At 31.3% G+C, this 23795-nt stretch overlaps 11 protein-coding genes across 11 annotated transcripts; 2 read left to right on the forward strand and 9 right to left on the reverse strand.

The window, feature by feature from the left end:
• Positions 1 to 225: 225 nt before the first annotated feature.
• On the reverse strand, positions 226 to 1282 carry TVAGG3_0499210 (regulation of ARF protein signal transduction; the record flags this gene model as incomplete). Its single annotated transcript, XM_001318316.1, has 1 exon — positions 251 to 1282. The coding sequence occupies one exon, from the start codon at positions 1280 to 1282 to the stop codon at positions 251 to 253; it is 1032 nt and encodes a 343-aa protein (XP_001318351.1).
• A 110-nt stretch (positions 1283 to 1392) lies between these two features.
• TVAGG3_0499220 (homeodomain-like family) lies at positions 1393 to 3578 on the reverse strand (the record flags this gene model as incomplete). The annotated part of the gene is made up of 1 exon (XM_001318317.1): positions 2247 to 3578. The coding sequence occupies one exon, from the start codon at positions 3576 to 3578 to the stop codon at positions 2247 to 2249; it is 1332 nt and encodes a 443-aa protein (XP_001318352.1).
• A 2191-nt stretch (positions 3579 to 5769) lies between these two features.
• Positions 5770 to 8063, forward strand: TVAGG3_0499230 (ankyrin repeat and SOCS box-containing protein 4 family; the record flags this gene model as incomplete). The annotated part of the gene is made up of 1 exon (XM_001318318.2): positions 5918 to 7834. The coding sequence occupies one exon, from the start codon at positions 5918 to 5920 to the stop codon at positions 7832 to 7834; it is 1917 nt and encodes a 638-aa protein (XP_001318353.1).
• A 31-nt stretch (positions 8064 to 8094) lies between these two features.
• TVAGG3_0499240 (uncharacterized protein) lies at positions 8095 to 8439 on the reverse strand (the record flags this gene model as incomplete). The annotated part of the gene is made up of 1 exon (XM_001318319.1): positions 8095 to 8439. The coding sequence occupies one exon, from the start codon at positions 8437 to 8439 to the stop codon at positions 8095 to 8097; it is 345 nt and encodes a 114-aa protein (XP_001318354.1).
• Positions 8440 to 9565: 1126 nt separating this feature from the next.
• On the reverse strand, positions 9566 to 10747 carry TVAGG3_0499250 (uncharacterized protein; the record flags this gene model as incomplete). Its single annotated transcript, XM_001318320.1, has 1 exon — positions 9859 to 10497. One exon carries the CDS (start codon positions 10495 to 10497, stop codon positions 9859 to 9861), a length of 639 nt encoding a protein of 212 aa, XP_001318355.1.
• Positions 10748 to 11402: 655 nt separating this feature from the next.
• Positions 11403 to 12140, reverse strand: TVAGG3_0499260 (uncharacterized protein; the record flags this gene model as incomplete). The annotated part of the gene is made up of 1 exon (XM_001318321.2): positions 11463 to 12140. The coding sequence occupies one exon, from the start codon at positions 12138 to 12140 to the stop codon at positions 11463 to 11465; it is 678 nt and encodes a 225-aa protein (XP_001318356.1).
• A 1833-nt stretch (positions 12141 to 13973) lies between these two features.
• TVAGG3_0499270 (uncharacterized protein) lies at positions 13974 to 14654 on the reverse strand (the record flags this gene model as incomplete). Its single annotated transcript, XM_001318322.1, has 1 exon — positions 13974 to 14654. The coding sequence occupies one exon, from the start codon at positions 14652 to 14654 to the stop codon at positions 13974 to 13976; it is 681 nt and encodes a 226-aa protein (XP_001318357.1).
• An 811-nt stretch (positions 14655 to 15465) lies between these two features.
• On the reverse strand, positions 15466 to 17596 carry TVAGG3_0499280 (leucine-rich repeat-containing protein 34 family; the record flags this gene model as incomplete). Its single annotated transcript, XM_001318323.1, has 1 exon — positions 15504 to 17579. One exon carries the CDS (start codon positions 17577 to 17579, stop codon positions 15504 to 15506), a length of 2076 nt encoding a protein of 691 aa, XP_001318358.1.
• Positions 17597 to 19441: 1845 nt separating this feature from the next.
• On the forward strand, positions 19442 to 20989 carry TVAGG3_0499290 (Potassium Channel Kv1.1, Chain A domain-containing protein; the record flags this gene model as incomplete). Its single annotated transcript, XM_001318324.1, has 1 exon — positions 19442 to 20989. The coding sequence occupies one exon, from the start codon at positions 19442 to 19444 to the stop codon at positions 20987 to 20989; it is 1548 nt and encodes a 515-aa protein (XP_001318359.1).
• Positions 20990 to 21157: 168 nt separating this feature from the next.
• On the reverse strand, positions 21158 to 21558 carry TVAGG3_0499300 (translational elongation; the record flags this gene model as incomplete). The annotated part of the gene is made up of 1 exon (XM_001318325.2): positions 21230 to 21550. The coding sequence occupies one exon, from the start codon at positions 21548 to 21550 to the stop codon at positions 21230 to 21232; it is 321 nt and encodes a 106-aa protein (XP_001318360.1).
• A 313-nt stretch (positions 21559 to 21871) lies between these two features.
• TVAGG3_0499310 (maturation of LSU-rRNA from tricistronic rRNA transcript (SSU-rRNA, 5.8S rRNA, LSU-rRNA)) lies at positions 21872 to 22629 on the reverse strand (the record flags this gene model as incomplete). Its single annotated transcript, XM_001318326.2, has 1 exon — positions 21903 to 22622. One exon carries the CDS (start codon positions 22620 to 22622, stop codon positions 21903 to 21905), a length of 720 nt encoding a protein of 239 aa, XP_001318361.1.
• Positions 22630 to 23795: the final 1166 nt, after the last annotated feature.

The following is a 23795-nucleotide window of genomic DNA, read 5'->3' on the forward strand; positions in this document are numbered from 1 at the left end:
ATTAGCATGATAAAGGAAATATTGTATGCTCAACATCCAAATATTAACTCTAATAGGTATTTTGAAATTTTTGAAATAATTAAGCTTATTTTCAAGTTTCCAGTCTTCATAAGTTATACACTCTGAAAATTGAGAGAATCACATTGAAAGTATTTGGATTGAAGGCGAGGTTTATGCTAATTGATTTATTGTATTTTAAAAAAAAAGTATATGTTGATTAAGTTACGCAAAAATAATATCGAAAGAATATTTATTGAATAAGATCATATACAAGTTTCCAAAAGGCGATCAAATTAAGATTATTTGCCCAAGAAGTAATATCAGTTTGATCGGAGTAAGCTATATAGTCAGAATGGTTGCTCTTTTTACGGACACCTTCTTTAGATATCTTATATCCAAGAGAGCCACTATCTTTTTTACGAATTAAGAGGTGTTCAGGTTCCTTTTTCTGGGCTGGTTCATAGGATGATATAGTACCAGGTATATCAAGCTCTCCTATGAGACCTTTCATTGTATTGTCGTTATAATATTTCAATACGAAGCCATCTATTGCGAAACAACGATCGTTCTTGGTCTTGAAGAGACCACCGATCTTCTTAAGCATGCCACGCTTTTCGTATTCTGGTGGTTTGTTGAAATTTGTAAAAGTGAAAAATACAGGGAATGGACGATTTTCCAAATCATCAAAAACACGCTCTCTGAATGGCCTTGGTATCTTATTGTTATTGGTCAGCTCAAGATATTTGGATTTCGGGAACTTTTTGCCTGGAACGTTGAAGCCAGACTGAATCAACAACGCCTTTAGTAGATTCGAGAGCGTTGGGATATCATATTCGAATGATGGATTGCAAGTGAGATAGATTCCTGAGAACATATCAAGGATAAGTTGAATTTCATCTTTATTATCGGGAAAAGCAATTCTCGAAAAGCAATAGTAGACAGAATCTGATAAACTAGTGAAGTCGTGTATTATAGAGTTGAAATAAAAGTAAAGAAATGACTTCAAATCGAAAGGAAATTGAGGACTAAAAATTAATTTCGAAACTGTTGATGGATATATTCCCTTGCAATAGAATAAGTATGGACCCAGGTTTTGTAGATGTGCATTATTCGAATCTGTTTTAATGGCTTCAATTAGCATTGTTAATGGATCGGCGTTAAACTTCGCTGCGTAGTCATTTGGATAAGAAAAATTAGGTAAGTCTGTTGGGATTAAATAATTCGGAACTTCTGGAGGAGTTCCATTCCAACTCCTGCCGAGATCTCCAGGAAATTCACTCATTCTAAATTTTGAGAGTGGGTCCCAATTTTTTATGAAATGTGAAATTGAAAATCAAAAAAATATATGTATCTGAATATTACTTATCACATGATTTACCCGTTATGAATTATTTTCACAGTTCTCACAAATTTTTTTCGGTTACCATTTGTACTGTGCATTTTGACTCGTTAATAGAATTAACCAAAATGTAACAAGTATGATAAAGCATACGATTATTTGTGTCTCAAAATTATTCTGAATGGGAAGATAAGGTTTTAATCTGTCATTTTTTTGAGTGGAATCTGGCCGAGACTAATCTTTATCCAAAAGAAAATTTATCATATTTAAGATTCAAATAAAAGGACATTAACTATTATAATCAAATTACTGCTCAACGAAATAGATTTAAAAAACTCGAAATATATTGATCGAAAACGAATATCTTTACAAACGAATTTACTAATGATTTGGTTTTCTGATTAATCTATACTTAATGATAATTGCTGTGTTACTATCTTTTTTAATCATACGAGCCTCATTAAAAATCCTTTCATAAATATCATTTTTGTTGAGAATTGATTGATGTTTTTTGACTATTGCAAAGCAGTTCTCGTGTGAAATGGGTAATGGTCTAAAAATTGATTTGCAACAATTGATTTCTTAGTTGATAAGTTAAGAGAATAATGGTTTTATGCTAAACATATTTATTTAAGAGTTTTTATACTGATGTAATTGATCCTAAATTTGAATTAATTTATCAGAATTTTTAAAATAACTTTGAGATATGATCTTGCATGTGTTAGCATGATTGGATAAAATATATCCTTTTCTGTATAATTCAAATCATAACTCCAATATGATAAAACTATTTTCCCATCTTAATTCGATTTTCTCATTGAATACCAAATTCACCTTGTTGAACTAAGAAATACAATAGTTGGAAACAAACAATTTTACCTAAAAGTAAAAATATTAAAAATAAATTTCAACAAACATTATAATTGACAATTCTCTCCTTGTATTCATTGAAATTGTCATTGGTCAATATAACAAGCTGTCTCTTTGTAACAGGGACTCTTGTAAATGGATTTTCTTTATGATTCTTTAACGTATTAATCCAAGTATTGTAATCAAGGACATAACCATCAGGTGAAATAGCTGGAACTCTGATTTTGTCGCCTGTAATGTCATCGATCATGTTTGGAATTGGATTTTGTGCAGCCCAGGCCTCGTATCTACTGAGATGCTCATCTGGTTCGACTCCATCTTCCTCATTTGTGTAAATGAACTGTATGGATTTGATCTTCGAAAGGTCAACGAATTGAGCTGCAATTGCGCGATGCTTTCTAACCCTACCATTTGTGCGCGTTATGATCTTGCCATCATGTATTCTCGATTTATGATGGATTTTTCCACCTTCGCCCTTGACATAATTTGAATCGTAGATTTCGCCAGCCTCGACAAGCTTTCTGTAAAAGTTAGAGCATTGATAGCCAACTCTGCCAGGGATTGCAAGGGAAAATAGGCCCCAATCTCCTGACATGGTGGTTGAATTTCCTCTAAATTCTTTGACGCGTTGCATAAATAGCTCCTTTTCCCTTTCTGACCAGCTACCATTAACTTGCTTCTCACCTGGTGGCAAATGCCTGTAGTAGTAAGCGTTTGGGAAGTTCGATGCTCGTAAAAATGACATTCTTCGAGCATCGCTCCAATTATCCCATGTTTTTTGGTCAACGCCTTTTGGAGCTGGCCCGACTTTTACATGCTGATTAGGATTAGATTTAGAATGCCGATGGTGAACAACATGTACGACTTCTTCCTCCATTAATGGCTCGAAGTAATCATCCTCTTCTTCCTCACCTACAAAATTATCATCGTCAGGGTCATTATCTGACTCTGGAATCTCATGAACTTCTACTGGTTTATGCTGAAGGCGTTCCTGGACTAACTTTCGTATCATTGGCTTGAATGAGTCATTTAATAGATGCATCGCTAACTCATCAACATCACCATGAGATTCGTCAAGGGCAACAATCATTTCGCAAGGTGTGATGTCGTTCCAGTAGTGGCGAATAGTATTTATGTTTTTATTAACATGTTTAACTTTATGTTCCAGAATAAAAATGTTATGCTTGCGTACATAGTTATCTATTTTCTGATCAGTTCCCTCTTTCACGGGGTCAAGCAATTGTAAAACCTGATCAACAGTTATGTATTTCGGATCTTCTGTATTGTCTGAACTAACCTGGCTTGTGTTGGATTCGGGTGTCTGATGAATGTCCCCATCTTGTGAAAACAATGTGGTACTCCCCGACATTCAATATTCTTGTTCTGAATAAAAGCCGCCAAGTTATCTCAAAAAAAATCATTTTAAAATAAGTATTTTGTTTGAAATAATTGGACAAAGAGTATAGCAAAATCTACATTCAAAAGGAGGTCAAAAAATAGAGTAAACCGTTTATGTCACTTTTAATTGAAAAACAAAAACTAAACGACGTCTCTGAAAAAAATGCATGTTTTTTAAGGCGCTACAATTACTGACTCGTTCTTTATTAAATTAAATTTATTCTTGCAGATTTTTATGAAATTTCACTGTTTATTCAATTTTTATTTTGATTTATTAGGGGATCGATATTAAATCCAATAAGAAAAAGACGTTAATCTAGGATTTGAATTTATTCTATCGGTGTGATGCGCCGATAGGATGAAGACTTTATTTGTATTCTTTTTGTGCATAAATAATATCTACTAAATGGATATTCTATACTTATAATTTTTTGACTTAAATTTTATCCTTTTCGAGATAAAAAATATTATTGTCTCGTATTCTTAGTTTGATTTGATTTATAAATTGCATTTGGCTTCCCCTGCTAAATAAATCTTCATGAATTCAATTTTTCCTCCCTTTCAATGAAATTGAAAGAACTTTGGAGGAATATATACATGTTTAATAGGGACGAATGCAAAAAGTCCATTAGCATATAATATAATGCTTATATTTAGTAAAATTAATATACATTTCAAGGCTAGATTTCGAGAAAAATTGAAATCGTGATTTTTGAGTGGCAATAATATTCGTAACTAAGGTGGCCGATTCTGGTGGAAAAGTGCTGGGAAACGTTCCCCGAGGTAATAAAATCTGGTTTTTATGGTAATAAATTTTTTTCATTTTTTCATTTTCAAAATATTTTTGGAGAAGAAAAAGTTGTTTCCCAGATGATTTGATAATGGATCATGTTTCTACTATTCATATAGGAGCATACTTTCCTGTATTCATCCAATTCTCATACCTTCTGGTATCACCACATCTGTGATTCTTTCACCAGATTTTCCTCTCAATTTTTTTTACAAAATCTCTCAATTTCTTTACAAAAGTTCTCAATTTTCACCATACCTCATCCAAAATCTGGGGAAAAACATACGTGTTCCTCATATACTTGGGATACACCGAACTTCTCGGGCAATGGATCATCATATGATATCAATGCGAATTTCACAGTAATAATGATTTTCCATCAGATTCAGTATCCTGTGATTGAATGGGAAAGATTTGAACAAATAGTCAACAATGAATCTAATGTAATTCTTGGTATACAGCATAAACACTTAAGATCAATTGTTTACCTTCAGATATTTTAAACCCAGATTCGAAAAAAACTCATCAGCTTACCTTTATATAAAGAATTTCATCCATATTTTAAATATTATGCATGTTCTATCATTACCAAAGGTTTAAATTAATTGAATTAGAGCAAACTATTTTTATTATTAGTAAATTTACTTCGCTAACTGCATATATCATTTTTTGTTACTTCAAACAAAACTGTACTTACAGATTTAAAAAATTAAGCAAATCAAATTATATTTAAATTTCAATATTTGAATAATACCATTTTAATTAAATAACTTAGGTGATTTTTCAAAATAATACTGATTCCAAAACTTTAATATCTTAATAAAATGTAATTTGATCCACTTTAAAAAACTGTAATATTTGAAGTGTAAAATTGGTAGATAATGTATAAATTATTAAACTAATTGGTTTATAAAGTTATTAAATTATTTGAATAAAATTTCGAAATACCAAGAGGAAATCAATGAATAAAGAAAAAACAGAAAGAGAAGGAGAAAATAAAAGGAAAAAGGAGGAAAGGAAAGAAAAAGGAAAAATAATATAGGGCATATTTCATAAATGGCGACATTAACTTTGTGATGTTCATGGCCGGAGGCGGCGACGTGCCCGAAGGGCTAGCGCTGCCGCCGGAGGCCCGATTTTTTTACAAGATTATTTTTTCCCCACTGGCTTTTCCCAGATTTTGGGTTTATCAACCAGAAACGACCACCTTATCGTAACTATATATAGTATCCAAATAATATATTATTGTGTATTCTGAAGTTTACGCTTTTTTTACAAGTTATCAAAAATATTTTGCAATATCTTGCATAACCCATTATTTGGTACCAAAAAAAATTTTGTGATGTTTACACCGAAAGTGAGATTCGTTAAGCGTTTTTCTCGTTGAATATTGAGTTTCCCGGATTTTAAGTTATTCCTAAAGCTCCTCTATATTATACCCTATCTACTGATATGATTATTTTTGAAAAGTGCACTGAATTTTTTAGGGAAAATACACTTTTGTCTAAAATTTTTGGTTGATGTCCAAGGGAAAAGCAAACCAAACTCATTATGACAATTTGATGGGGATTTTTACAGGATATAATGATGTCTTCAATGCTTTGTACAGGCTGAAAACAAATGACGAAGAAAAATTAAACGCAATTTACAAAAAAATCGAACAAAACCTGATTGACTCTTATCGAATTCCGCCTGGTGAAATTATCAATAAAATATCTCAACTTTCAATTTATAACAACCGCTACATGAAGTCATATTTAGCGATTGCCAAACAAATTGTTGACGAATACCATCTAAATCAGGTCAACAAAATCAACATGGTTTTTAATTACCTTTTCTACAAAGAATACAATATTGTATTGAATGAAAACGGGCAAAAAAGTTTTAACGATTTTGAAGATTCTCATTATTCATCTGATATTCACGAACAAAAAACAATTCACAGATCTATTATGGATGATGACAAAATATCATTTATAAATTTTACAGAAGGAGAAGGATTTGATAAAAATCAAAAATTAAAAAGTGATTTATATCCATATTCAAGAGGAGGTTTTTCGTTACTTGAATTATGTTGTTATCATGGATCTGTTGATTGTTTTAAGTTTTTAATAACGAAATTTCAATCAGAAATAACTCCAAATTGTCTTAGATATTCGTTTTTGGGTGGAAATCCAGACATTATGAATGAATGCTTGAAAGTACAAAAACCAGATAATGAATGCATGGAATATGCAATAATATCACACAATATCGATTTTGTTACATTTTTGATGAATGAACACAATATAAAAATTGATATAGAATCGTGCTCTAAATTCAATAATCTTCAATCATTTTTAGTTTACTTGGATCAAACAAATGACATCAACACATGTTTTGTTTATTCTCCGAATTTCCATCTTTCATCACTTTTAGAATATTTTATTTCTAATGGTGCAGATATCAATGCTAAAACTCAAAATGGATCTATCCCTCTTCATTATGCAGCCATGAATAATAGTAAAGAAACCGCAGAAATTCTTATTTCAAATGGTGCAGATATCAATGCTAAAACTCAAAATAGATGGACCCCTCTTCATTATGCAGCCATGAATAATAGTAAAGAAACCGCAGAAATTCTTATTTCAAATGGTGCAGATATCAATGCTAAAAACAAAGATGGATCTATCCCTCTTCATTATGCAGCCATGAATAATAGTAAAGAAACCGCAGAAATTCTTATTTCAAATGGTGCAGATATCAATGCTAAAGAACATGATGGATGGACCCCTCTTCATTATGCAGCCATGAATAATAGTAAAGAAACCGCAGAAATTCTTATTTCAAATGGTGCAGATATCAATGCTAAAACTCAAAATAGATGGACCCCTCTTCATTATGCAGCTAGAGATAATAGTAAAGAAACTGCAGAAATTCTTATTTCAAATGGTGCAGATATCAATGCTAAAAACGAAGATGGATGGACTCCTCTTCATTATGCAGCTAGAGATAATAGTAAAGAAACCGCAGAAATTCTTATTTCAAATGGTGCAGATATCAATGCTAAAACTCAAAATAGATGGACCCCTCTTCATTATGCAGCTAGAGATAATAGTAAAGAAACCGCAGAAATTCTTATTTCAAATGGTGCAGATATCAATGCTAAAACTCAAAATAGATGGACCCCTCTTCATTATGCAGCCATGAATAATAGTAAAGAAACTGCAGAAATTCTTATTTCAAATGGTGCAGATATCAATGCTAAAAACAAAGATGGATCTATCCCTCTTCATTATGCAGCCATGAATAATAGTAAAGAAACCGCAGAAATTCTTATTTCAAATGGTGCAGATATCAATGCTAAAAACAAAGATGGATCTACCCCTCTTTATATAGCATCCAGGCGTAATTACAAAGAAATAGTAGAAATCTTTAATTTAAACAAGACAAAATAAACAATTTCCTTGTCGAACATTTTATTATTTTGGCTCTATCAAAGCCTTTTAAAATTGTTCTGATAATATATGACATTTGCTTTATGCATTCGATCTCGTTAAAAATCATTTAATTTTTAATTTCACAAAATGTGAAATTATCACTTGCTACAAATTCAAGTTGTAAATGACGCTATAATCTCTTATTAAAATCTAACATATGTTACTTGATAATTCAGTTAAAAATGAAAATTAGGTGTAAATTCAAAATATCCCAGTAATCATTTTTTCTTGGACCAACGGCAGTTGACCACGTGGAGTTCTTCAAGTCCGAGTTCTTCAAGAGAACGATTTGGAATTCTAGTATATTTTCCAGTTTTGTAGTTAATAAATGGAGAATAGAGATAATTGTTTTTTGGAAGCCATCTATCACTAAATTCGAAATCATCTGAATATTTAATTCCATTTGCAAGTTCTTGAATTGAATTAATTACATCAATGCTTGCATTATGTAACTTTGCATAATCTAAAATAATTCCATCAATTATGAATGATATTTTATTAGCTCTATGATAGTGGATTTCTCGATATTCGCCTAATGAATAATCTTCGAGAAATAGTTTCATTCCTAGTTTTCCTAAAAGCGTAATGTCATCATCATTCAATTCGTAGAATCTGTTAAAACGTAATAATTCTTGGAAGGCGAAAAATTTGTAACCTCTAAATTCTGATTTTGATCGAGTGAAGAATGTTTGGATGAACGTCTTGATCAGACATTAATCGTTTTTAAAAAATAACGAATTTGTATTTTACGACATAAGATATCTTTGTTATTCATTAAGAGGAAAAAAATTCAATGTTATGCATAGGAAAAGCAATGATATCACGGATTTCGGATATTAAATGAGAGAGGGTAAAAGTTGCTATTTGTCACTTTTCCACAAGAATATAATGGGGAAAAAGTTATCATATAGTTGATCTCATTCACTGAGGTGAGAGATGCATGTAGTGTAATGGGATAAACAGTGGGATTTCTTTTCTAAGTCCTAGGTTCGAGGCACATTGACTTCATTTTTCTCTTTTTTATTGACGTAAACTATTCAATTTTTGTGTTATCCATTCAAATTTCAGAATTTTTTTTGCAGATTTCACGCTACATTCGAAGTTACCTTTTGTAACAACCACCACCGCCTACGAAAGACGAAAGTGTGTCACGATTTCACCCGGAAATCCGATGGTTGTTTAAGAGTAAGCACTTTTGGCACCTACTCGATATTAAATTATGTATTTTTATTACTTTTATTGATATAAAATGGTATGATGTCAATAGTAAAGTAGATATTATAAGATAGAATCATTAATCAACATCTTCCATAATATGATCAAATAGCCCTAATATTACAAAGAAAAAAGATCGAAGTATTTGGAACAATTTTTGATCAAGAATACTTTAAGAACTGGAAAGCTTGAAATACAATCCCCCGAAAAAAGTGTCGAGGGCAGGAAAAAACTGTCGAAGAAACGATTAAAAAACATGTTGATGATTTCCTGCATTTTCAGTGTATCATATTGATTATATTTTGATCGTTTTTTTTTTTACTTTCTTATCACTCTAATATAAGTTATCTGATACATGCTATTCCATAATGGAGAGAAGTTTACTTGTAGATGGCTTTCTCTTGATAAATAAAAGCATTAAACATGTCTATATTTTATATATAAAAAAACAATACATATTTTAATAAGATAAGCTTACGCGCTGGAGAGATGTTGCAGGGCGTGACGTTGTACCCTTAATTTCCAGCTTGGTAATCTGTTTGCTCTTCTTGAAATTCGCTAATTTCACTCTTGTTCTTGGAGTTGTCACAGCCATCGGAATTTGAGTCCCCATCTCCGAAAACCTCCACGATTGAGGGAGTGGTGCTCTGTTTACTGGATTTTCTCTGTCTTTCTTCAGTTTTGTCAATCTTTTTTCGAATAATAATTCTTCTTTTTCTTTCTTCAGTTTTAAGTTGGTTACTCCTTCTACATAATACGCTTCTAATCTATCTATCTAACTCATATTGGTGCTTTTTTCTAAGTACTTCTAATTTAACTTTGGCATCTGAAATTAATTGGTTCTGTGCAGCTTCTGTTTCCTTTTTCTCTTGTTCCTTACGCCGGGAACGAATGATAGAAGCTTGATTGTAGTCTTTAAAGTCAATAAATTTAGTTTCTTGGTTGTATAAATCTCGAAGTGTTGAAGAAGGGCTGGAATAACGATTTACGACGTTATCACTTGTCCAGTAGTCATTAAATTTCTCTATTTCAGCCAAATGTTTGATTTTAAGATCGTCAAGTTTGTATAAACAATCAATTTTGAAATCTTGCATTTTTTTGTTCCAATTTGCAGTGCACTTGGTAGAACTATCTTCTGTACTGTTAATCTTGCGTTCAACTTCTTCTAGGTAATTGGCTTTGTTGTCTTTTATATCATATAAAGCGCAAGCTTCTGAAAACTGATTTTTAAGCTCATTATATTTGTGAGCCCTATCGTAGTCACTCATTAGCATGCTTGTTATCTTTTGTCGTTGAAAATACTGAGCAAGCTGAGGTTGCTCGCAAACTGTAGGTAATTTTCCCTTTGAATGAATGCATGAGTTGCCTTTTTGCATCTTGGAGTATCGTGTGCACAGTAAAGCCATGACTTGTCATAGGCAGGGCAGATCATACAAACATCATCGCTTGCAGAGCTATTTGTTGAGGAAGGGACTGTTGAGGAAGAAGGTTGCGTATTAAACAATGGCTCGGCTGGATTATTTGGTTGTATTTGCACTTCGTCCATCAAAATCTAAAGATACACAAAACGATTCTAAAGATTATTATCTTTCTAAATTATGATATGTGTCTAATACATATAATATATTAGATTAAAAATTTATGTTGACATTGTTGCTCCCTGTTGAATCTGACTACAAAGTGATTTCATCTTGGTTCAATTATAATACTTTTGACATTTTCCTAAATTTCATGTTTCAAAGTTTAATTTCAGTATCTCTTCAAGAATGTGTTCGGCTTTTTGAGAATATGTCAGAAAGTAATATGTATAGGGAAGCTGAAATTTTAAAAACAGATTATTTATAATATTTCAATAAAAGTTATTGTTTATTTAATTTTCGTTGTAATTGTAATCATCACCTTTGTATTGTTGTTTAACTCGTTTGGCTTTTAATTGATATTTGCACCATGTGAAATGAGAATTTGTGCTGTTTCTCTAGAATTCAGACGTAATGCAATTTGAAGAGCCGTTTCTCCATTTCCATCTTTTTCATTGATATTTACACCATGTGAAATAAGAAATTCTGTTTCTTTGATGCAATTAAACTCAGCTGTATAATGAAGAGGTGTTTTTCCATCTTAATCTTTTTCATTGAAATTATAACAAAGCGAATTGAAAGGTTTGGCTATTCCTTTATTATTGTGAGCTGCAAAATGAAGGGTGTTTTCCAATTTATTATCTTTTTTCATTGATATTTGCACCGTGTGAAAGAAATATTCACAAAGACATGGAATATTAAACATCGATGAATACAAAAAAAACATTTGTTAATTTCGATCTCGGTAATTTAGTCAGAAAAAAAATATTTAAAAAAAATAAGAAGCAAAGCTATCATTTATCCTTTGACCAACGGCAGTTGACCACGTGGAGTTCTTCAAGTCCGAGTTCTTCAAGAGAACGATTTGGAATTCTAGTATATTTTCCAGTTTTGTAGTTAATAAATGGAGAATAGAGATAATTGTTTTTTGGAAGCCATCTATCACTAAATTCGAAATCATCTGAATATTTAATTCCATTTGCAAGTTCTTGAATTGAATTAATTACATCAATGCTTGCATTATGTAACTTTGCATAATCTAAAATAATTCCATCAATTATGAATGATATTTTATTAGCTCTATGATAGTGGATTTCTCGATATTCGCCTAATGAATAATCTTCGAGAAATAGTTTCATTCCTAGTTTTCCTAAAAGCGTAATGTCATCATCATTCAATTCGTAGAATCTATTAAATCGTAATAATTCTTGGAAGGCGAAAAATTTGTAACCTCTAAATTCTGATTTTGATCGAGTGAAGAAGGTTTGTCTTTTAAAATATTTAATGATAATAGGATTTATTGTAACATTTAATGTAGTGAGTGGAGGGAAAATCGTTTTAAAATTATTGACCTTAATCCAACTTGGATATTTCTTTGGTAAGTCTTCGATACATGTGATCTCTTTTGGTTCTTCACGTCCTGCAATACGGGTCCGATGATATGAATGTTCTTGATTCTCTGTGGCAGACATAATGTATCAATAAAAAAATAAATGAAAATTTTAAATTGAAAAAAAATATTCAAAATTTTAAGTTGAATTATTTTGATATAGTGCGTTATTCAAATATGTTTTTCGAAATCAGAATGTTTATAAACTTAAAAATATTTCAATCAAAACAGAATGTATTTACAACATTTATTTCGTGTTATTATCTTTCTAAATTATGATATGTGTCTAATACATATAATATATTAGATTAAAAATTGATGTTGACATTGTTGCTCCCTGTTGATTATATAAATAGAAGTTAATATTTTATCGTAAATCATTCAATATATCCCTTTATTTGTTTTGTTTTGTTTTGTTTGAGCTTGGAGATCAAAATTAAAATCAAAATCTAATATGATATCGATGATGTTTGTTTTGTTTGTGTTGATTCTTAATGACTTGTTAGCAAATATTTTAAAATGTTGTTTGTTGTGTTGATTGATGTTGTTTTCAAACAAGTTTGGATTGACATATTCCTCTTACACTTTATATGTCAAGTATAAAACATTAAATATTTATTCATCAAATGAAAATCAGAATGTCTCTGAAGTATATTCACTGATTAAAGTATCTTTGATCATTGAACGCCGGGGAGTCTGTGTAAAAAATTATTTAATTATGCTATTTGTAAACTGTTGATTATCATGAAAAGTGCATAAATTTTTACTCATAAATATTTTTATATAAGTTTAGATGATATAACTTTGGAGACAATATAAGAAGTTATTTCAGAGGCAAGAGACGAAATTGAAAGCTGATGACAAACTCGTTTCTTATATATTGAATCGAATCTATCTTGAAGGTGTTTCTGTTTATGTCTTTGTTCATGCCTTGATTTTTATTAAAGAATTAGGTTACATGAACTGTCTTTAGTAAAGTGAAATTGATATCAATCAAAAGAGAGTCGAAATATTTTTTAATGATTAAAAGTCAGGAATTCAAATCGGCATTCACTTTCACTTATTGATTTTTTTAAGTAATTTATGGTAGATATTTTCCCACACATGATTCTGCTTTCATTTCCATTAGGAAGAATAATTTCCAGTTATTATTAATTTGGAAAAATGAATAATGAACCTAATAACACTAACAACATTGTAATATGAAAAATATATGATTCAAATGGCATATTAATACTATCATAAAATGTTTTGTAACAATGAAAGATATATCAATCACGTAGTCTTGCATGATACATCAAAGTTCAGGAAAATCAAAATTATACGATTAATATCCTTTATCTGATGATTTTGAGTTATTTCCATATTTGGAGAATTCCCAAAAGAATGTGAACTTAAAGTAAATTCTAAATTCTGTATTCATTTGATAAATGAATATTGTTTTTCAAGAGTTTTTATTTTTAATTTGTTATGAATGAACGTTGATTGATTGAAGAGCTATCATTTTTGCAGTGACCAACGGCAGTTGACAACATGGAATTCTTCAAATTAGAGATCTTCCAGAGAGTACAAAATCTTATTCATAAAAAATTTTTGAGATTATAACTATGATCTCGATCAATATATCAAAGGATTAATCTCAAAAAAAAATCGAAATCAAAAGTTCTCTGATTTTAATTTAGAATTCATCTAGCTCATTCAATAACATTATGTATTTTTTTAATAGATCAAAATTACTATTCAAAGTCGAAAATACTTGATAATTTATACAGATTAATACAAAAATTATATTTCAAAATATCAGATTTATAATCATTACAATATTGATAGCATATTCAATATTGAGAGCAAATATTACATGGTAAGTCAGTTAGAAATAAAATAAAGAAATTTAATTAAATAATTTTAAAAAAAATTAGCTCGTTTGCTTTGACCAATGGCAGTCGACAACATGGAGTTCTTCAAGTCCGAGTTCTTCAAGAGAATAAGTGGTAGTTGGAGTATATTCTCCTGTTTTGTAGTTAATAAATGGAGAATAGAGATAATTGTTTTTTGGAAGCCATCTATCACTAAATTCGAAATCATCTGAATATTTAATTCCATTTGCAAGTTCTTGAATTGAATTAATTACTTCATTGTTCGCGTTATGTAATTTTGCATAATCTAAAATAATCCCATCAAGTATAAATGATTTTCTATTAGCTCGATAATAGTGAATTTCTTCAAATGCACCTAATGAATAATCTTCAAGAAATAGTTTCATTCCTACTTTTCCTAAAAGCGTAATGTCATCATCATTTAATTTGTAGAATCTGTTAAATCGTAATAAATCGGACAAGACTAAAATCTCATAGCCTTTGAAGTTGGCTTTTAATCGTGTGAAGAAGGTTTGTCTTTTAAAATATTTAATGACAACAGGATTTATTGTAACATTTAATGTAGTGAGTGGAGGGAAAATCGTTTTAAAATTATTGACCTTAATCCAACTTGGATATTTCTTTGGTAAGTCTTCGATACATGTGATCTCTTTTGGTTCTTCACGTCCTGCAATACGGGTCCGATGATATGAATGTTCTTGATTCTCTGTGGCAGACATAATGTATCAATAAAAAAATAAATGAAAATTTTAAATTGAAAAAAAATATTCAAAATTTTAAGTTGAATTATTTTGATATAGTGCGTTATTCAAATATGTTTTTCGAAATCAGAATGTTTATAAACTTAAAAATATTTCAATCAAAACAGAATGTATTTACAACATTTATTTCGTGTTATTATCTTTCTAAATTATGATATGTGTCTAATACATATAATATATTAGATTAAAAATTGATGTTGACATTGTTGCTCCCTGTTGAATATAACCTCAAAACATAAATCTGACTGCCAAGTGATTTCTTCGTGATTCAATTATAGTACTTTTGACATTTTCCTAAATTTCATGTTTAAAATTTTAATTTCAGTATCTCTTCCTAAATAATTCAAAAGTTTCTAGAGCCATAATATTGGTAATTTTTATGAAATTGAAATTTGTTATCAAGTTACGAATGTTGTTTGAGCTATGTAGAAACATAAATACTGTTTTGTGCTTTTTCAAGGATTCAAAATACAGAATTCATTGTTCTAGAAATTTACAATGCACTTCCAAAACGCACTCCATTATTAACAAGTAGATTTTCTTATTTAAAATGTACTTTCATGAAAGTTATGATATGGAAGTATAGGATATCAATGAACCTTTATAATGGTAATACTATGATGAACAAATGCTAAAATCTGACTCGGTTATAATCAAATTTTTGATCTCAGGGAAATTGAAAAACTAAAAATTTGAGGGTACTGAAGAAAGCCGAATCAAAAAATATTCAAAATACTTCAAAGAATCAAAAGAATAAGATATCGAACGATCCAAAAACAATATAAATATACTATTTACTAAAAAACATTAATCCGATTTCTGCATCATTAATTTCAATAATTCGGCAACGGAATACTCCGAAGCTGCATTTTGCAGTATATGAGAGTTATCCGGTTCTGGGATTGGCGGTAGATCTATTTTCCAGAGTGGTGAATTTGAGAATTCATCAAATGCGGAAGAAGAACCATTAAAAACGTCGACAAGGCTAATATCCGGCTCTTCTTCAATGTCAGTAATAAGATCATTTGACTTTCCACCGCTGAGTGCCGTCTTCCAGTATTGCCTTAGTTTATTTACACTGGAAGCAGAAATTCCATTTAGATTTCTCAACTTTGCGATTTCCTGGAACGGCCATTCGATATCGCAAGGTGCATCACGGCTGGAAAGCTTCTGGAAGAAGTGCTGGAGGACGTCGTACGTAGTATCGAGCGATCCGTCAAACTTAATCTTTCGGATTTTCTTGTTTTGTAACAATAAATTGCCTAAAGCAGACAAACCATTATCTCCTAGTGGTTGCCCACTTAAGTCAAGAGATAGCAATGTTTGGTTGGTCGCCAATGCCTCTAAAAATCGTGAAATACTCGAATCAGCTCTTGAACTTTCATCAATGCCTCTGATAATTAATTCCGTGATATATTTGTTGCTCTTCATCATATCTGCAAAATCCGATACAAAACAATTGGATGTTTGAGCAGTGTAACACCCGTCAAGTTGTAAAGTATTCAAATTTTGAGAGCTGGCACAAAATTGAAGGAAAACTGGGGCTATTTGGTTTCCTGACCAGTTTATTGACTTGATAGTCTTTGCATGGGATCCGCAGTACACTTGGAAGAAGGAGTTCCAGCTCTGTGGTCCTGTTTGAGCGTAACTTAGATCCATTGAGATAAAATCGCTTTGTGGAGTATGATTGAGGATACGGCACCACATTGATATTAAACTGTAGTTTTCCCATCTGATATGAGAGAAGGTAAAGTTCACTATCGTTGGAGAAATTAAAATTCTATCTAATTCTTTGCCAGAAACGACACCGCCATCAACGACGATTCCTTTAAGGTTTGAATTTGATAAGTATGGGAAGATTGTGTCAACTTGGACCTGGCAATTGTGAAATTCAAAAGTTTTGATTGATGGAAGGTTTTTCATCAATAAATCAACAGGTAACGTAGGCGTATCTTTGATAACAATTGTATCGAGTAGCTTTGAACTATCTAATTCTGAAAATTCTTTGATAAATCTCTCAATATAATTTGTTTCAATGGCATCAATTAACGTTAGCTTTGAAAAGCGTCTGCATGTAATTAGTTTGGAGAAAAGGGGCATATTTTCGCTGTTTATTTTACTTTTAATGAAAGAAATATTTTGTAGTTTTGTATCATTGTTTGATTGAAGTGCAGTAACTACTTGAGATAGCTGGGTGTTAATAGATTCTGCGAATGTAATTGTTTCGTAGTATTTCATTGACTGAATGAATGGAATTATTAATTTCCAATTTGTATCTTTATCTGATGCAGGAAATACGATTTCTTTGAAGCAATTTGCATCTACAAATGCATTTAGTAAATCAGGAAGGTACTTATTTGAACAGCGAATCTTGTTTAAGTCTAATGTAGGCAAATTTTGACGAAGAGATGATTCAATCTCATTGACAAGGTACTGAGGAGGTGATATTCCGCGTTTAAATAGTGAATATTTGAATTTATACAAAAACCAAAGCGATGTTGGCACTTGAGGTTTAATTCTGTCGGAATCTAATTTACATTTGCCGCCCAAACGAGTGCAATATGTATGCATGGAGAGACACACTTGAAATGCATTTTGTATTTCGAATTCGATCTCTGTTTTAGCTGTTTTTGCATATATTCGTGAATCTGACTGAGTAACTAGTAGATTTAGTTCATCCCAGAAAAATCTAACGACTATTTGCAGATCTTGATCATGTGATGTCTTTTCAAGAACAATGAATTCGAACTCGGTCGCTAATAAACAAGCTTTTATTGTCTTTCCATTAACAAAATGTAGTATTTTCATGCATCCTAGTACAAGTTCACTTCCGATTTTTGAAATTGGCTTAACACGAGATAAGACATTCTCGTTTTTATTCATAAATTTCGAAAATCAAAGTGCTATTTTTGAAAAAGTGACAAAATATAAATTTCATTTAAAAATAGTTTTCATGAGATATATTTAAGGGTTTCGTTTTGCGAAAAAAACGTACAATACGCAATTTCGCTAAAAAACATTTAGCTAGCAATTTCGACCTTTGACTCCACTCAAGACGTCACTTTTTTAATTTTGCGGTATCATATTTTTGGAAAATCTTTATGAATATTATATAAAAAGTCTCTTTAATATCTATATTTCATATTTTTATCGATTTTTAAAGTTTTTGCGAAAAGTATTCAATTATTTTTGCTATTTGGTCGGGTAAATGTCAGATTTGCGACATTTTCTGATATGATATTCAGATTCTACGTTGATAATAATGCTTATAGAACCCTCTTGCTATTGTGTCAAAATTGCGAAACCGATAGCAAAAATATCTCGCAATATCAAAATTGAGATATTGAGTGAATTATGCATTATAGAGATTAAAAATCTGATTTGTGAAAACATCTCATCAGTTTCTAGCTAATTCAAAAATCTTTACTATCTTATTTGATTAAAATGAAAAGGTAATAGTTTCATTATGCTTTAAATGACAGCCTTATAATATAATCATAGTTTTCGCTCAATATGCAGCATTTTTTTTTCGAAATCTATGGTCAATGTCCTAAATACTGATTGCTTTGCATTCATATCTCTTACATTTTCTATACCCACATCACTATTCATTGCTATTCCTATCTTTTTCATTTTTGTTTGTTTCTCATAATTTCTCAAAAAACATGATAACTTGATATTTGTAAATATCATACTTTATAACGTAAATAAGAACTTGACCTATTAAGAAAAGCAGTAATGAAAAGAAAATCTGAAATTCATAAAAATTACAAGTTTCTGATGACAATTAGCTTAATTAAACCAGGTACAGGATTATATAATTGTATTTTCTATCCAATTATCCATATAATATCTTATCCAGAAAAAATAACTTGATCAATACCAAATGATTTTTTAACTAGTAAATAAAGTATTTTCTTTACACACACATTGTATATCATAGTTTTTTTTTTTTTGGTTTCGCAAAACATCCAAAAACAAATATGCTATAAAAGTGACAATTTTAGCAAAACGAAACCCTTAATATATTTGATAAATTTCAATTATATACACATAATAGAATATTTTTATTTTTCCAAAAAAATCTCAATAACTCTATTTTGATCTAAATTTCGTATTTTTTCTTTTTATTTTCTGTTTTTCAAAATATTTTTGGAATTTCTAATACAAGATTTCCCAATAAATAATGTTGAATTTGTCTTAAATATTCCAAAGTCAAATGGAATTTATGACAAGTTTATCTCTTTAATTATTTTTATTCAAATTCATGGACAAATCATGTTGTTGTATACAATAAATATATGGTTAGTTAAGAGTATATAATTAGTTTTATCTGCCTGTTCTTCAATTATGGAATTAGGGGTGAATTACAAAAATTAATATGTCAATTCATGAATTTACAAGAGTTATTTCAACCCAATATAGACACAATCATAAGAATTAACATGTAGGCTTATGGTTCAAGAAAAATGATAATGATTTCATGCTGAAATCGAAATGTTTTTTATTCATTCTATGTTTTCACTAAAAATCCCAATGGTTCTAATAACAAGATCTCTCTATCATATTCCCTCCGCTTAAAATGCATTTCTACATATAGTTAATAGAGAGCGCATCAAAATGAGTGAATTAGAACAAAGGGACTCATGGATAGAACGGATTGTTGTGATTAATGATGTTTTATACACTTTCGTGATTATATCAACTCTCAATCATTCAAAATCTAGAAGCAATCAAAAAAATAAATGGAAACTTTTCGAGCTAAAACTCCAGAACTACCAAGAGATTTTACGCTAATCTTCAAGGGAGAAAAATACAAAGTTTCCAAATTTATGTTTAGCATGCATTCTCTGAAATTCCGTGAATTATTACCGACATTTAAAACAGATTTCCTAGAAATACCTGTTCAAACAACAGAAAATGTTTTCAGAGAGTTTCTTAAAGCAATACATAACGAAGAATATTGTATTACAACAGATAATATATACGATTTATATAAAATCGCCAAAGAATGGAGAATTCAATCATTAATAGATCAAATGGATAAGTTCGCACAAGAAAACAACATTTCAAAAGATAAATTAAATGAAAAATCTCGAGAAATTTCACCAACTTTGATGACAATTTTAGCAAAGAATATTAACAAAGCGATAACAATGTCATCATTTACTAATCTTCCTTTTGATGTAATATCTAAGATTTTATCGCTTCCTGAAGCCAAAATCTCAGATCATCAAACTTATTACGATTTTATTAAATTAATGCTAGATATTCACGGCAAAAAAGCAACAGAACTTACCAAATACATCGATCTTAAATTAATTCCTTCTTCGCAACTCGTAGAATTACTAGAAAATCCAAATCTTGATAAAGAGTTCATTGCTCCAAACCTTCTTACCATTGCGAAGTACTACGTTGAAGAAACAGCAAAACTCGAAGAAAACTACGCCCAAGCTGAAGCAAATGCCGCATCTTTACAAAATCCAGATTCAGCCTTGAAAAAAGCTGTTACAAGGGTCAAGCATCTACAAGACAGTCTCAATGAATGTGTTGAGCAGCAAGACTCCATAGAAAAGGACATAACAGAAGAGTTAACAGCAATAAAAATGCTTTTGACGGAATTGGAGAAAAAAGTGAAGTTAGAATCACAAAACCAAGACGAAGAATCTTCAAAAGCGTTTGCCCAAATCAAAGACCTATGCGATAGACTCGAGCAGCTTAAGCATAAAGACAACAAACGAAGTCCACAAAGAAGACATTCGATTGACGACACTGCGAGTACTTTTGATCAAAGACAAGCGCATCTTACACCATTTAATATGGGTGAAAATCCACTTGACGGTATCCTAAATAGCTTAGTTTCGCGTGGTGTTGAAATTAAAGTTATTGGAAGCTCAACTGACCACAACTACCCATCAATTCTTGTTAGAAGGGATACAAATGACTACTGGATGTCATCAAACAAGGTAGATCAGTTTGTAAGGTTCGATTTCGCAGAACGTCAAATTAAAGTTTCCCAATACACACTTAAAACAATAAAGTTCGGAGAAGACTCGTGCCATATGAAGAGTTGGATCCTAGAAGGATCAAATGACGATATCGAATACTCAAAAATTGATGAAAGAAAGACAGATGAGTTGAATGGATCGAACAAAATTGTGACATTTAAATGCACCGATGATTGCCCTGCATATAGGTATATCAAAATTAGAATGACTGATGCAAACCATAGAGGAGATAACACAATGGCTTTGAATTCAGTAGAATTCTTCGGTATTATCATTGAAGAATAAAAGTATAAAATGTTTGATTATCATATATCTCAATTATGTTTTTTTTTTCTAAAAAAATTTTTTTCGATTTGGCCATGTCGAAAAAAAACAATAAGTAACAAAAATGTTACGTATAGAAGAGAAAGTAAATAAAATCGATTTGTAAAACAATAAAAATAAGTAATAATTTGTAGGAATGCTATTAGAATAATTCATTTAGGAGAAAATTTTATATGTTTAAGTTGTTCGCGACAGAGCAGTTTAGAAATCGAACATATCGCCAAGATCGAGTGGAGCAGCTGGTTCCTCCTCCTTCTTTTCTTCCTCCTTTGGAGCATCCTCAGCGGCAGCGGCGCCAGCAGCACCAGCAGCAGCAGCTGGAGCAGCACCACCGGCAGCGCCATTCTTGACGAGTTCTGTGACATCGTGGTTCTTGAAGTAATCAGCGAAAAGATCAACCCAGTAATTTTCGAGCTTAACGTTAGCAGCCTTGATGAGTGTGTTTAACTTCTCGGCTGTGATCTCGATGCCATCATCGTTGAGGATAAGAGCGGCGTAAACGCAAGCAAGTTCGGCAGACATTACAAAGGCCGGCCAAAACCGTTTTCGCCAAGTAGTTCGAATTAGGGGCGGACCTTCCCAATACTGTAGTTTATATTGCCATCTACAAGTCTGTTGTTTTCTTTAAAAAAAATTCTAGAAAAGAACATTGATAAAATTTGAAAAATTCAAAATTCATTTTTTACAAGTGGGCTTAGTATATATTAAATGTTAAGAAAGAATATGATTATATCATTTAAATTTTTGAGAATTTTTCAAGAGATTGAATCCTTTAAAAATATCAGTTATAAATTGAAGTATTAAATAGCTGGAGATCAAAGAAAAATCATTAAATTATAAGAACCCGGGTTCTAGCTCAGGATTTCTATTTTATTTAGATCATTCTCTCGATGAGTTCATCGATGAGGTGTTCGCGGTTGCCGTAGTCACCACCCTCGACGTAAGCGCGGTTGATCTTCTTGTAGCCGCCCTTTGGAGCATGGAGCTTGAAGACAGCAAGGAAGCGGTTAGCAGCAGCGAAGTGTGGGCCAACTGTGTAAATTTCGTGAGCAAGGTCTTCAACAGACTCGATGCCGAACTGACCAAGAGCAACCTTGATGATCTGGTTGTCAACGATTGGGATGCGCTGGCCATTGAGGGAGGCTGTGCCGAGTCTGTAGATGAGCTTGCGGACCATGTCAACAGATGGGTAGCCGAAAGCAACCTGTGGTGTGACGCGCTTGAGCATCTCGATTGTAGCCTTGTTAAGGCGAACGAAGATAGCGTTGTGCTTCTGGTTGAGTCTGAAGAGGTGGAGGATCTTGCGGACATGTGGGTGGAGCTTGTTTGTACCCTTTGTGCGGATGACGAAAGCGAACTTAGCTTCAGCTGGGACGTAGAAAGCGCCTTCAGCTGTGGCCTTGTTTTCGGCATCGATTTCGGCCTTAACCTGAGCGACGTACTCAGCGGCGTACTTCTTAGCGCGTTCCTGGATCTTGGCCTCGTTAGCCTTGGCAGCAGCAACGAGCTCTTCCTTCTTCTTGAGGTAGGCAGCCTTCTGTGCTTCAGTGCGTGCCTGGATCTTCTTGAGTGCCTCAGTCATTGGCTTAGACATTATTAAAAAAGGCAAGTCAAACCAACTTTACAAAAAATTGACTTGAAAATAATCGTCGACTGTGACCTATTCAAATCGAAAGACTTCCACCATTAAAAATAAATACTGCATAGTATATATAAGAATTTGCAATTAATAAATGATTTGAATAATCACGCTTTCTGAAATTTCAAACATAAAATCAACAAAATATTATATCTTGGGGTTACATCTACATGTAATTCATTAGCCAAAGCGAAATACAGACGATTTAAGATGATAGGACAAACAATTTATAAGATAAAGAATCAAATATCGATTTATCAGACTCCACATAAATATTAATATTGTAGATTTCATAGAAAAATGTTGAGTTGAAAAAATTTAAAAAGGATAAAAGTGAAACATAAGTAAATCAAATAGAAAACAAAAGATAGTAAAATTAGTATGTGCAGTTGTCGGCCCAAGGGTAGAACATTCATCCTGGTTCTTAAACTGCGGTTTTGTTACACGCAAATTGACTCCGTGCACCAGCGCATTGTCGCTCCGCGTGGATTGTTTGATTCTGGTGAGCCAAACCGTTTTTTTCTGAGTCATGATGACATAATTGACTAATTTTGATGTTTTCAATATTGAGTGACATAAATATGATTATTTATTTAATTTAAATAATGATCTTTGAGATTATGTTTTGATATTAGGCTAAATGAGACTGCTTATGTTCTGATAGTCATACTGTTGCATGCTAAGTTCGGTCAACGATAGAAATTGAGTGAAAATTAATCGTCGAGGAAGTACGATTATGTAAAGTAAAAAATGTTGTGGGATTTTTAATATTATATATTATTTTATAATAAAATTTTTTTGAGTCATTTTAAGAAGCACATATAATTTTTTGAATTTAAAAATTAAAGTAGTGTCAAACGAATTTATCACTTAATTTAATACTCAGATTTCTTAAAATTAATGAAAAAAGGTTTTCTGAGAACTTTTGAGAATGGTTTTCAAATTCCATTATTGAAAATATATAGGTATTGTATGAAATTCAAACTCTATATTTATTAAAATTCTAAATTTTTAATAAAATAACTTTTCAGAGGAATATGATTTTGAATGGTTGATTAATAAGTATAAAAATGTCTACGATTTTAAGGAGGGAATTGTTCCTTATGAGGTATACATCATAACTATATA

Source organism: Trichomonas vaginalis, chromosome II (assembly GCF_026262505.1).
Source record: "Trichomonas vaginalis G3 chromosome II, whole genome shotgun sequence".
NCBI classification, from domain to species: Eukaryota; Parabasalia; order Trichomonadida; family Trichomonadidae; genus Trichomonas; species Trichomonas vaginalis.